At 40.6% G+C, this 13,588-nt stretch overlaps 1 protein-coding gene across 3 annotated transcripts in view; it reads right to left on the minus strand.

The window, feature by feature from the left end:
- Window positions 1-13,588, minus strand: part of LOC139974706 (ATP-binding cassette sub-family C member 5-like) — a 73,450-nt gene that overhangs the window by 36,601 nt on the left and 23,261 nt on the right. For 2 of the 3 annotated variants that reach the window (XM_071982039.1, XM_071982040.1), the window contains exons 3-5: window positions 5,974-6,132; window positions 4,309-4,456; window positions 2,143-2,376 (exon numbers count right to left, since the gene is read on the minus strand). In XM_071982039.1, coding sequence (XP_071838140.1) covers window positions 2,143-2,376; window positions 4,309-4,456; window positions 5,974-6,132 — 541 coding nt within the window. Of the gene's footprint in view, window positions 1-2,142; window positions 2,377-2,940; window positions 3,056-4,308; window positions 4,457-5,973; window positions 6,133-13,588 lie in introns of those variants that run through there. The other variant, XM_071982041.1, reaches the window with a different exon arrangement.

Genomic DNA, 13,588 nt, shown 5'->3' on the forward strand with positions numbered 1-13,588 from the left:
TGCTGTATTATACTGTATTATCCATTCTAAGACACATTCCTAAAGCTCTGAAATACCTAGTTTAACCTGATAGTCTATATCAACTTTGGAAATGCATTCAGCATGACCCTCTCATCAGAGCTCTGGCTCATGTTCCACCACCATCTGTTCTGTTCAAATTTTACAAATCTAGCCAGACTAGACATTTGGAAATTTGATCTGTAGTAGATTGGGAGGTATTCAATTGTGGAAGAAAAGTAACTGACCCTTGGGTTACTTTTTATGACAAAAATCCAGATATGTTTGAACAGTTAAACTTGCTTCAAACCATTGAGCACGATCACTGATAAGATCAAAGTTCAGGGCCACTTTTTAAAGCATGAAAAATCCCAAAAGGCATGTAATTTTTTTGTGCCCTAAATTTTTTTTGTCAGATAACAGAACACAAAAAAAAAAGAAGAAAAGAAAAGAAAGAAAACAGAATAACAAGCCTAACAGCAGCATGTCAAAGGTCACCAGGAAGTATGCCAGAGTCAATTCTCTACAGGGAGACTTGAATAGAGTCTCATTTCCCTGAGAAGAGTTTTTGCTACTCGGGTGTCACAAAAAACCCAACAACCAGCATGGGGCCAAAAGAAGTTCAGGCCATTTTCAATTATTGGTTGTCATGGTAACTGAGTCTGCACAGCTTCTAATGGTATTTGTAATGTCATGGTGTTAAACCTAATGGTAGGTACAGTAAGTACTGAATAATTTTTTTTTATTGTTGTCTGGTAAACTCAACCTATGGCTCAGAAGGCAGACAGGTTATCATATCATATGGAACATTACATACTAAAGTAAGGGTAATAGGCCAGCTAAGCTACCCATGTCAATATCGTAACATAATAGGAGAGATATGCAATCTTCAAGAAGTGCAGGTGTCTGAATATTCCACACTCTTGAAAGTTTTCATTTTTTAACAGCATCTCGCTAGTTCTTTGACAATATGTTAAGTGACTACTACAGAACAAGAACTAACAGAGCCAAAAAATACAGGTGGTTGTCTTTGCAAATTAGCTTCTCTATAGTGGCATATGCTTGAAAATAAAACATGTTGCATAAAGGCCAGCCTTAGTGCCTTTTAAGCATGCTTGATAACTGCTTGAAATTTGTATTCTACTGCAAGTGCTCAATCTCCCACTTATTCCCTAATATGATTAAAGAGAGTAATTAGGCAATTAAATTTCCCAGGGAGTTCAGAGTGAGTAGTAAGTTGCAGTGACATTGCCAGACATTTAGAAGTGGGAGGGGGGGGGAGAAGAAAAATGACAGCAACATTGAGGGGGGGGGAGGGGCACAGAATATGGGTAATGCAAATAGAGGGCAAAGCCATGACTGCATGATATCCAGTCCCTGCCATAAGGGCCCTGGTGGGGGTCAAGAGGAACAATTCTCTCCCTCTAAAGCCTTGTGTTTTTCTTCACCTTCAGCAACTTATAGCAACATCAAATCAGCAGAATTTTTTTGGGGGGGGGAGGGGGTAAAAGTGAGTAAAAAATAGTCTAACGACAAAATAGTTGTGTATCTGCCTACATTTTTGCCTAAGTCATTTGGGCCATCGAATAATTTTCTTGTTGTGTTTTTGGGGCGACATCACTGTATGATTGGTTGAAGGGAACAAATGTGGATACGAACCAAGTATGATTAATGAAAGCAGTGTTGACAAGTCTAAACATGCCAAGTATGATCTATTCAGTGTCACACTATTCTCAACCTCCACAGACAAAGGTTGAATCCATAGAATCAACAACCTAAGGTATCAGTCATTCTTATAAGCTATGGGATTGGGTAGATTCAGAAAGAGGAGGTGATGGGCGATGACCCAGGGGGGGGGGGGTGGGGGGAGGGTGGGGGGAGGGTCCATTGTTAAAATGTTACCAGTCTACTAGGCTAGGAAGATGGAAAGGTGCAATAGTAGAGAGGAGACAGGTAAGAGAGGAAGAGGGCAGTCAATTCATCAAATTCAGGTACTAGTCATCAAATTCAGGTAAATTCATCAAATTCAGGTAAAATTCATCAAATTGAGGTACCGGTCATGCTGAGATTACAACTGTAACACAACCTGGACAGCTCTCAAATGATCAAACAACTGGTGGGAGAAATAATGGGTTAGAGCTTTACCTCTCCAACGCTGTGCTGTTGCAGACTACGCAATCGGGCCAAACGATTAAAGCAAGCAGCTAACGTCCCCGATCGTAATCTCGTGGCTGTGACATTACTGAAATTCCAAAAGAGGGAATCGCCAGCAATCCGACCCATGTTCAAGACCCAGATCATCCCCACTAGCAAGAGACCGTACCAGACCTCGACTACAGGAGATTCGACCCACTGTAACAGCTTCTGGATGAGTATCGCCTGGATCGAAAGGGAAGTACGTAGATGAAGGTAATGTCATGTGTGAGTTTTAACTTTCAGTTATGATTTCTCACATATGCACACTTCTGTAGGTTACATACATATTCTATACATGCTGGTGTTAGACATACCAGCAACATTTATTTACATAAGAAACTAAAGCTTTACACTTTCCAAACTCTTAAAATTGTACCAGGAAAAAATTCTATGCAAAGATATAATACCATATAACATATTAAAACTTGTGTTGAAATATGTGGTTGGGATGATCTACGGGTACAAGCAATTTTGATAAAGACTGAGTTTTATGACGATTGAAAGGGTCCTTAAAAGTCCTACTAAACAGTAAACACACAGGTGCCATTAAAAGTTTATTGCACATTGTGTGAAAAGTGCTGTTATTTTGTAGACTAACTGAAAATATTACCAGATTTAAACTGGCTGTAGAGATGTCAAATGTGTAAGAAGTTATGACACTTATGAAACAGAGGTTAAGTGAGAGTCTCCACATTGAAGAAACATGATATTAATATCTGCTTAAAGGATAATTCATTGATATCTTACAGATCTCTTTAAAAAAATGCTGCACTATATCGGTCCAGGTCAAATTTCTATGTCACTTGCAAATTCTGAGAAATGCACCCTTCAAACAGCTGTGGCTCAGCAGTTCAGAGTGAATGGGATCAGCAGACCGTTAGAGTCAGTCCCTGGGATACAACACAAATCTCAATGGGAATACATTAAGACTGATGGCCTCACCTGACATACTCTACATTACAAATATTTCAAGGACATATGGTGTTCACAATAAGGGTTGTTCTGTTGTAAATATGACAGTTAATAAAAAACTTATTTTGGTTGAATTATAATGATTTTTAAAACAATGGATTAATATTTAGATTTAAGGGTATACTGAGGAGTCCAAAAACCTCATCAGTTCAGCCTTAAAGGAGCATTCCCAGAAATTTAAAATATTCTATCTTATATCTTAGAAACTGAAATACATATAGAGATATCTGTACATACTGTAGCACTCATATTTTAAAATATTTTTAGTTATTCTCTCTTCTTGGACTAGATGACATATCATTTCAATACTAAATTTCTGTTTAAAGTCATCCTTTAATATTCTCATTATTTAGTAATTTATATTACAGCAACAATAATTAATTTTTTCCCCATGGATGGCAATCATTTTGTAGCAACAAAGTGTTTCATAAAACTGTAGTATTATCACAACTTCTACTGTGCATCTAAAAACAACAATAAATATGGATTGTACAACTCCCATAGTCAGGAAACAAGCCATTTTCATTTCCCTGGATTTCAGGGATATTCTGTAGTCATAGCCCAAGAGCACCTGAAGAGGGCTTTTTGTGTAGTTCCATGTCCCAGGGATTGTGTCCATAAGGTAGCAATTTGTTAGAACCTTCTAGATAAGTTTTTGCTACAAAGTGTCTACATTATTGAAATGCACATTCACTGGGTATTAAGCAGATGTGTAAATCGTACATTGACAAGTACAAAATGTATGTCTATTTTGGTTTTCAAAATATCCATCTTTAAAATATGTTCAAGAAACAGACGCTTCTTTCAGGAAATGTTGATGATTACATTGGCCCCTACTCTGTCATGTTCAATGATAACATTGGCCTATATTCTCAGCCTAATGAGGCAATTCAAGCTGTACAGTATCTTGGTCATTTCCATTTTGCTTTTGAAGGGATGTCCTATAGAGATCTGTGAACTGGACTAGGCATTTCTGCCACTTTTGAAAAGACTCCCCAAATATTTGATAAAATTTTCCCCCAAATATTTGGTAAATTTCCCCCAAAAAGAAGTGTTAATGGGCTATTACCCTACAATAACAGCAGTTGTTTCACTGCTTTCATTTCATAAAAAAAAGTTAAATTTGTGAAAAGATCTGCTCACTGAGTTAATAAAAGCACACATGATGAAGAGCATTAAGAACAATACTGATAGTGTTTGTCGTGTGGCCACAAATCGAATAGCAGTCTTTCCGAGAGATGCCCCGTCTCGTCCTCTCTTCTCAACCTCTTCTTCCCAAAGTCTATGGAATCTAGAAAACAATAAACACACGGTCGTTACAAGTACAGGTAATCAGAGGACCCCACAAAACACTTGAAACAAAAGCAGAGGTGTAACTTTGCTAATTCCAACCATGTAACGTATTCATCTACAATTCCCAGACATTGGTGATCATTTACAAGTGATATGGGAAGTCAATTGTAGTTCTGTTCTCTGAATGGTTTCAAAACAATGTAGTTTCTTTCAGCTACACTACCACAGAGGCAGGGGCCGGGGGGGGGGGGTATGTGGGAGGAGTAAGGTTGATGCTATCAATATTTGAGTGTTTAGAGACCCAGCACACCCCTCCCTCTCTGGAATACAGGGCCACGCGGGGCATCCATTGCAAGAGCAACAGCAGCGACAATACAACATTGACTGCAAAGGTGTGCTATAATTAACCAACTGACCAGTGTTAATCCATTCAACTGTTCTACTGGCATCATGATCCTTGGATATCCACACTGAATCAAAGTAAACTATTAAAGCTGACCGTACAAACTAATTAAAAACAAGTAACCCAAACTTAACATGAGACAGTGGGTTAGCATGGTCCTGGCTCACAAACAGCAAAAGTGCATTCAACAATCTATTTTACTATTGTTATTACTGGCAAAATATCCAGGCAAGAGTATCTTTATACAACTCTGACTGTCAAAGATATCGTCCCTTTACCAATAGTAGACAAACCCACGATAGATTGCTGCCACACGTGCATTGTTCAAATGTCAACCTATTATCATCTAAATTAGATACAGCATAAACTGTAGTTAAGGCAATCATTTACGTGCTAAAATTTCGTGTAGCAATTTTGACAGGCCCGATGTGAGCTCTGTGTCTTATACAAAATGCTGCCGTCCCCATACAGTACATGTACAAACTGATATAATTTGAACTTGAATAGCAATCTGCCCATTTTAAATAGCATTTTTGCTATGGGATACTGTTTAAATTATTCACTTAATAAAACAAAACTCTTTGCAAACTGCTTATCCACTATAGAGCCTGTGTAAGAGAATGTACATACAAGTAAGTGGGCCTGGCTTTTCGATCCTAGCAGGATCTTCTTCAGAGGCTCAATGACAATTGTCAGTCAGGAAGATCCCCCAAAACTTACTGGTTTTGGGATTTACGAGCGACGATACTAACCTGTCTCACAAGCGAAAATTTTGCGGAAAACATGTGTAGTAACTTCCAGGGGCTAGATCTATACGGAAGGAGGAGTTAGTGGGCGTTGCCCAGGGGAGCGAGGGCGCAGTGCTAAAATATTTCCAAATGTGTCGTTTGGTAGATAGGAAAGTGCAATTGTGGAGTGGGAGACAGGTAAGAGTGGAGCGAAGTAAATCCTAAGATTGAAAAGTCAGGCCCACTTACTAAAATTGTACATAAATTGTACTCCCTGTAATATATTTAGGTGAGAGTGGACGAGTGGGTATTCCTTTTAACTTTCATTGGTCTACAGTTTTATCACGTTGTTACGTAGTGGCTCTTATCAGACGTTATCCTTACCTTTTGCCATTATTATATCCTTTTTCTGTGGGGGCCATCTTCCTCAAGTCCTCCTGATTTAATCCTCTTTTGTAGGCCCGTCTGAAGAATGGGGTCATCCAGGACATTGTAATGTAGGCTAGTAGTCCTGTGTGAGCCATTGGTGCATAACCTGTTTTGCTGATGATGGAAAGAATAATTAAAGTGCACGCTAGAACAGATCTTGATACTTAAAATTGTACTCTGAACTCCCCACTGTAAGTAGGCTAAATTGGCTTGCAGTTTCTACACTTTAAATATAATCTTTACAAAATGAGGAAGGGGGGAAAAGGTGGGGATGGGAAGGGGAGGTCCACCTTGACATACATTTCTCAGAGATGAAAAATTTCAGAAGTTCAAGTAATTGGAGTGCAGTATACTGTACGTCTCGCCATGTACTTCTTAACTATGTATTTAACTCATCACTTGATTCCCTTTAAATGTTTGAAGAGATTGTAAAGAAATAAACTGGGGACAGCAGTGTGCATAAAAGTTGTTAAGTGCAATAAATACATATAGTTGGGACTAAGAGCTAAAGTATACTGTACAGTATGTATGGAAGTATATACTACATAAACCACAGTGCATGTCCACCCCATAAATTATGCACAATGAAGGACAGGTAAGAGTTTTCTGTAGGACGTTCAACGTTCTAGGCTAGGCTCTAGCCTAGCGCGATAGCAGGCACATATTTTGCACAAAACTTCATCACAATCTCGACAAACTCAGTCTGACATCCGATAATACACATGTGGCTAATTTATTATGAAACTTGAGAGGAAAATGCGAGAGGGTGAGAGGGAATTTGATTTTAGAAAGTACATTTTTAAGGCACTGGCATAATTTTTAGCAATTGAGTGGCTAAAAATTGTGCAATCAGTGGCTTGTAAATTTCCGTAAGATTTGTATCCACTACGAAAACGCATGTGTAAACACTTTGGATGGTAGAATGAGAAGGAAGGGCAACGACCGGAGGAGCCGGTCGCTGAGGGTGCACAGGGCATACTAGACATGGTAGAATGAGGTGCTAAGGTTGTGGGGAGACAGGTAAGCGAGGAGCGAAGTAAATCCATGCCTCTATGTGAACAAAGAGGTAGAGGGTGAAAGGGGGGGGGGAAGGGAATGGGAGGAGATGACACTTAAAGGGGAGAGGAAAGAAATCTCAAAGATGAAACAACCTGTAGTTTACTTTAGAATGTCGAATTCGACAACTACGTACACTATGGTCTGTTAAAATGAAACATTGCACAGTCAACGTAATACTAACAATCTAGTAATCTACAGCATAGATAGTGCAGCTCAATCTGAAAATAACAAGAAATTAACATATACATGTACAGTACTGTAACCGAAAGTGAGAAAGTACTGAACATTACAAGTTGTTACAACCAACTGGTCTGGTATATATGTACAGTATACATACAGTACAGTGCAGCATTCATCTATTGTACAATTTAACACTGCACGTGTATAGCCCTAGTTATTCAACCATAAACATTATTTTATAGAGGTATATACTTATATAAATAAACAGTACTACAATGCACTTTACAGTCACCCAGCAAGTTTGATAGTACTTACAATCACAGTGTGCCACTTTCTACCTACACAACTAATTCACACTCCATTTAATTTCTTAATTACCGTATTAAATGAATTTTCGTTTTCAGCAATTGGTAAACTTATTGAACAGAATTTATTTTGTGCATGCATTTTACCAGATGGGACTGCGAAATTAAACGTTTAGTGTACTGTATGGTATTTTTTTACGTATAGTTTACAATATGTACAAGTTTGAATCTTTGTCAAAGAAAGCAAAACTCAGGTTTGGATGCTTAGTCATAGAAACTAAATATTAATGTCCAGTATTATATACAGGCTCTTCAAAGATTTTTGTTTAATTTCCTTCTTTTTTTTTCTTTTTCTTTTCCTTTTCTGTGCCCCAAGTTGATTATTTTCCTTGTACTTTGCAATTCTGAGTCAGAATTTCTGACTGAATGAAAACTATGAAATCTTTGGTAATTAATTTGTAACTTTAAATACAAACGAGCTGCCAATATACACAAACTTGTAACTATAAATACAAATAAGCACCCAATATACATAAATTTGCAACTTAAAATACAAACAATTGCATCCAATATATATACAAACTTGTCACTTTAAATACAAACAAACACCCAATATACACAAACTCTATGTACAGTACACCAACACCATCCTGTTGATCTTGATCTGACCATCCATTTTACAGTGATAACTCACACCCCTGCACATACATTACTGCAATGTACACAACAATGTGTACAATTTTGAACATACAGTACACTATTAACCAGTTAAAAACTAGAAGAAGAGGGCAATCCACAGCAATGCACACATCTCATCTTAAAATCCATTTAATGAATAATTATAAATGGGCAATATACAATTTTTTTTTAAAATTCACACCCCTTTGCAAGAACGCCTCACTGAACAAAACACTGTTTGGATTTCTACGCTTGACCAGGGACATCATTGTAACTGGGGAACCTTCCTACTAAATTTGAAGAAATCATCTTACAATACGGCCAAGTGATCACCCATATGAAATGAATACATGTGGAAACAGCTTCATAATTTAGTGCTTGTACCAATGCCCTGCAAGAAATCTTGTTCTGCAAACTGTGCATGCCAGCTGTGGGTGGCATGCAACATTGGTATCTGCACCTGTTTGTGTTTGTGTTTAAGAAGTAGAGAAGTCAGCAATCTTGAGGGTTCATCACTGCACAAAACATTTGATTTAACCCTTGGAATGATCTATAGCAACAAGTCCCTTCTTGCTTAATTTGACCTTTGAACTCTGAATATTCCATTTATTACCATGTTGCAACCACATGCTTTGATATTTATTGAACATATAGGTACATGTGATACTGCAAATCAATTCAATGCTTCCCCTTGGAATTATAGTGGAAAGTCACTGTTTGACTACATTGATCTTTTACCTTTGATGTAGGTCTTTGATCTTAGTTACCATAGTAACCACATGTTTTGATAATAATAATAATAATAATAATAATCATTTATATAGCGCTTTACATATCAAATATCTCAAAGCGCTTTACAAAGAATGCAATGAAACACCACTACTAAGTAAAGTACTAAGCAAAGAGGAGGGTTTTGAGAATTTGCAAGAACTAAAAGGGTAGTGAACAGAATGCAGTTTTCAGGGACTACTACAAATAATTCACTATTGCTAAGATTGTGTGTTTATCTATTTCTAAGTTTCTTTAAAAGTGTTAGAACCTTAGTACTGAAGTATCTTACAGCCAGTATTTGGTCTGGAGTCAGAACTTAGATGAATCATGTTTACTGTGGTTTAAATCTTGGTCAGCTATGGGTGCATAGAAAGTTCAATGTTAATACTGTAGGTGAGAATTTCCTGAAAGACCTTCCTGATTCTCTTTTTGTGTAAACATTTCTTGACCTTCGGCTTTGTTTGTCAACTTGGCACATTATCCAAGCTTTAATAAATTAATTTCTTCACTTCAGTGGCGATATATTCATCATTTTCAGAGGGAATCCTATTGGAGAAAACAATGCTGGTTTCTTTAGCACTGGCTCAATGTAAATATTCATAATTGGTATACCAATGTGTCCCTTTCACCTCCATGTGATGTCTGGTTTGTGGCTGATTGTCTACCAGCAGCAATGGCGATACTGTACATCACTGTACATGACATCAACGGTTGCAAAATGCAGCCTGATATCAATCATGTTTGTGTGGTAACTCACTACAAAATGTGTTAGCAGGGCAAATTTTAATCACAAGTCTGGTCGTCCCAGACCGACCAAATTTCTGCTCAGAAGACCAAAATCAGTTGTGGCGGTTGTCAGTGGATGATTGGTTACAGTGTAACCTCAAATCCAATTTGCATTGTAACTGAATGACCCCAAAATACTGTAAGGGAAATGATATAGTGGTATCACCAGAAAAGCTGTGGAATTCTATTTACAAACATACACATCTCTCCTACAGTACAGTGTAGAGTACAGTGACATACTCGTCACTGATATAGTGGTATCACCAGAAAAGCTGTGGAATTCTATTTACAAACATACACATCTCTCCTACAGTACAGTGTAGAGTACAGTGACATACTCGTCACTGTTATTTTGCTACACTATTTTGGATGACAAAATTTGCTGTTTGGACAACCAAAATGAGAAACCCTTAAAGCAGCATTTTGCGTTGGCTCGCTTTTTTCCACCTTTTTAACATGTGCATCGATTTTTTTACATGGATCAATCATAAATCAGCAAACTAAGATACCATCCAAGTTTCACCCTGCCAAGAGCGTTAATTAGCGAGTAATTAACGATTTATATCGATAACGAGTAAAAGTGTCCTCGACAAAGTTTTCATATCTCCAAATCCACTAGTTTGAATTCCACCAATCAGTGAATAGTATGTTTATTCATGAGCATTTTGCGTTTGGTCGCCGTTTTCTACTGTTTTGACATGTCCATCGAGTTTTTACATACATCAAATCACAAAACAGCAAATTAAGATATTAGCCAAGTTTTTCCCTGCCAAAAACGTTAATTGGCGAGTACTCCACATCCAAAATTAAATCGCATTCAGTTCCCAAACCCACTAGTTTGAATTCAACCAATCAGAGATGCAGGTTTAGTTATGAGCCGTTGCTAAAAATAGATTCAAGACTTTGCGTTGGGAGTTGTTATGCAACTCCCTGGTACAACTGCCATATAGACTGTACACAAATCAAGCGTGGTGTTATATTACGTATCTGTCAATGACGTTCGTAGTGTTTAAATATTCATATTATGGGCGAGGTTTATTGGGTTCCCAACGGAAAATATCTTGGAGAACAACAAAGTTGAAAGTTGCAATTTTTTTCGACTTTTATGCCACCATTTGAAGTAAAATATAAATAGATAAGCTAGTTATGTATGTCCTTATGGCATAGTGGAGTCAGTGAGGTTGAGAAATATCATAGTCGAGGACGCAAAATGCTGCTTTAACAAGTTTCCCTGCATATAAATTCCAAAACTTACTGGTTTGGATATTTACGAGTGACGAGCTTACCTGTCTCCTCACAACCTCATTCTACCGTGCCTATAAAGTCCTGGTAAAATAATAACACTGTGCGCCCTCTATGACCGAACCCCCCCCTCGGTCACTCCTCACTACTCATGAGACCACTCCTTAAAAGTGGCCTCACGGTCACCGGAATAGGGGTGGCCAGAATCCTCTGGCCACCCCCAAGGACTCCCGTCGACTAAACTTCTCAAAGGTGAGCCCTTAACAAAAGGCACTGATGCCTTCCTAGCAGGGAGAGTGTAATCCTCCCCGCCGCAGCGGGTAAGGGGGGGGGACACTCTCCTGAGCCCTGCAGGTGAAACTACCCCTTTTTCCTAACAAGGAGCCTCATCCTGTAAAGGCCCAACACTTGCTAACCCTAAGACAACTTAGGTGAGTACGCATATGAAAAACACAGGGTGCAAAGTTACCCTCACCGATAGACCTGGCCGGTGACTCTTAGTAGTTGTTGGCTCTGTCTATCTGGTGTTGTGCTTGGAGTCGTGAGCCTAGTCTAACGACTGCTCCCCCGTCCGGCTGTGTCCCACCCCCTCGGGGGAGGGAGGCGGGAATGGAGACAGGTAAGCTCGTCACTCGTAAATATCCAAACCAGTAAGTTTTGGAATATTTACTTCGCTCCTCGCTTACCTGTCTCCTCACAACCTTAGCACCGAGTGGCACTGCCCAGTGGTGGGAGGCCCGAGGGGTGGGACCAAGTACCAACCGGACCTCGCATCGCCGAGCTACCAAAAGCTGCCTCGGCGTGTAGAGTGTCAGGTAAGTAACAGGCGACGAACGTAGTTGGTGTTTTCCACGCTGCCACCTTGAGGATGTCCTGTATCGGGATACCGGCAGAGAGAGCTGTGGAAGCCGAGGCCCCACTGATGTTGTGATCTCTTGGCCGGGTATCCCCCCATCGTGAACGGGTGGATCATCTCTACTAGCCATCGGGATAGGGTATCCTTGGCGGCTGCTGTTTAAGGTGGTCGTGGCAGGATGAAAAGGGAGGTTGTTTGTCTCAACTTCTCTGTCCTGTTTAAGTACCACTTCAGTGCCCTGACTGGGCACCATCGCTTGTCCTCAGCCACTGATGAAAGGGTTTTGATTTCCGGAAAGAAAATGTCCCCGGGCAAGAAAGTCAAGGCCCGGTTCTTGGCAATAAGGGACGGGTCTGGAACCGTCCTCGCCCCATGGCCCTCGAATCTGATGTGGTTCTGTTTGGTTGTTAGGGCTTGGAGGTAACTCCTTCACGCTGACGCTGACGCTACCGCAATGACGAAGAGTGTTTTCTTTGTAAGAGCAGCCAGGGAAGCGTTCCCCGTTGATTCGTACAGCGGCCCTGCCAGGGCATGCAGCACTGCTGAGAGCCCCGCAGAGGGGGCTAACTGTCTGACTCGTGGACGGCGATTAGCCATGCCTTTGGTGAGCTGGTCAATGTCTGGGCTAATGCCCAGCGTGGAGCCGTCTGGAAAACCAGACGTCCCCGTCTGGGGCCTGCGTGTGGGACCTGCGGCCTGGGACCCGGGGTCCGGAGGGAGCCACTAGGATGAATTTACCCTTGGAGCTGCGAATCTTCCTCAGTATCTGGCTGATCATGCCAAAGGGGGGGAAGAATTTAAACCTCTGGTCCATCTCAAGGCAGGGACCTGGCGCTATGTGGAAGGCTGCAGGTGGGACCGCCTGTTACAAAAGATGGGCAGCCCATTGTTGCCCTTTGTCGTAAGCAGGTCTATCAGAGGTATGCCGAACATGTGGAAAAACCTACCGCATATTCCTTGCGAAGGGTTCACTCGTCGGGGTCGAGTTGTCCCCTGGGCAGAGCATCGGCCCTCACACTCTCCTTTCTGGCTATATGGGAGACCCATAGGGCCGTGCCAGATTCTGCAGCTGTGGTGAGGGTCTCCCATGCCAGACGGCACAGTCCCTCTGCCCTGGTGCCACCCTGTCTATTGATGTAGCTACTGTACAGTATGCCACCACCATCGTGTTGTCTGAGAGGATGGTGATCAAAGTGCCCTGTACTTGGGCTTGGGAGGGCTCCAGAGAGCCCCAACCCCACAGTCCTGAGAGCGAGGCGGAAGTACATGAAACCTGGTTATCTTTGCAAATAGGGTGTTGGGGCCGATCCTTTGCCCTGCTGACGCCACTGTGGTGCAGGAAAGTGGTTTCTCTGTATATGCTGCTAAAGAAGTCAAGGACAGTGGCCTGTATGATGACCTTGTTAGCGCCTGCAATACAGCAGCACTCGCAGTACTGCTTGCAGTACCACAGTACCGCTAATGACCCCTTTAGTTATCAACCAGTTGCAATCAGAAAACCTCTGAAGAAAAGTACTGCCTTGATGATGTAGACCTAAGCTGTACCCTGTAGGGAGGTTTCATGGAGGTTCTTTACATGAAAAATAATATTAATAATAATATTGAGGGTTGAACTGCGCCGGCCTATCTATCGATAACGAAGCCAGAGGCGCTAGCAATATTACCCTTCTCAAAAATAACCTGTTAAACAGAG

Source organism: Apostichopus japonicus, chromosome 10 (assembly GCF_037975245.1).
Source record: "Apostichopus japonicus isolate 1M-3 chromosome 10, ASM3797524v1, whole genome shotgun sequence".
Lineage (NCBI taxonomy): Eukaryota > Metazoa > Echinodermata > Holothuroidea > Aspidochirotida > Stichopodidae > Apostichopus > Apostichopus japonicus.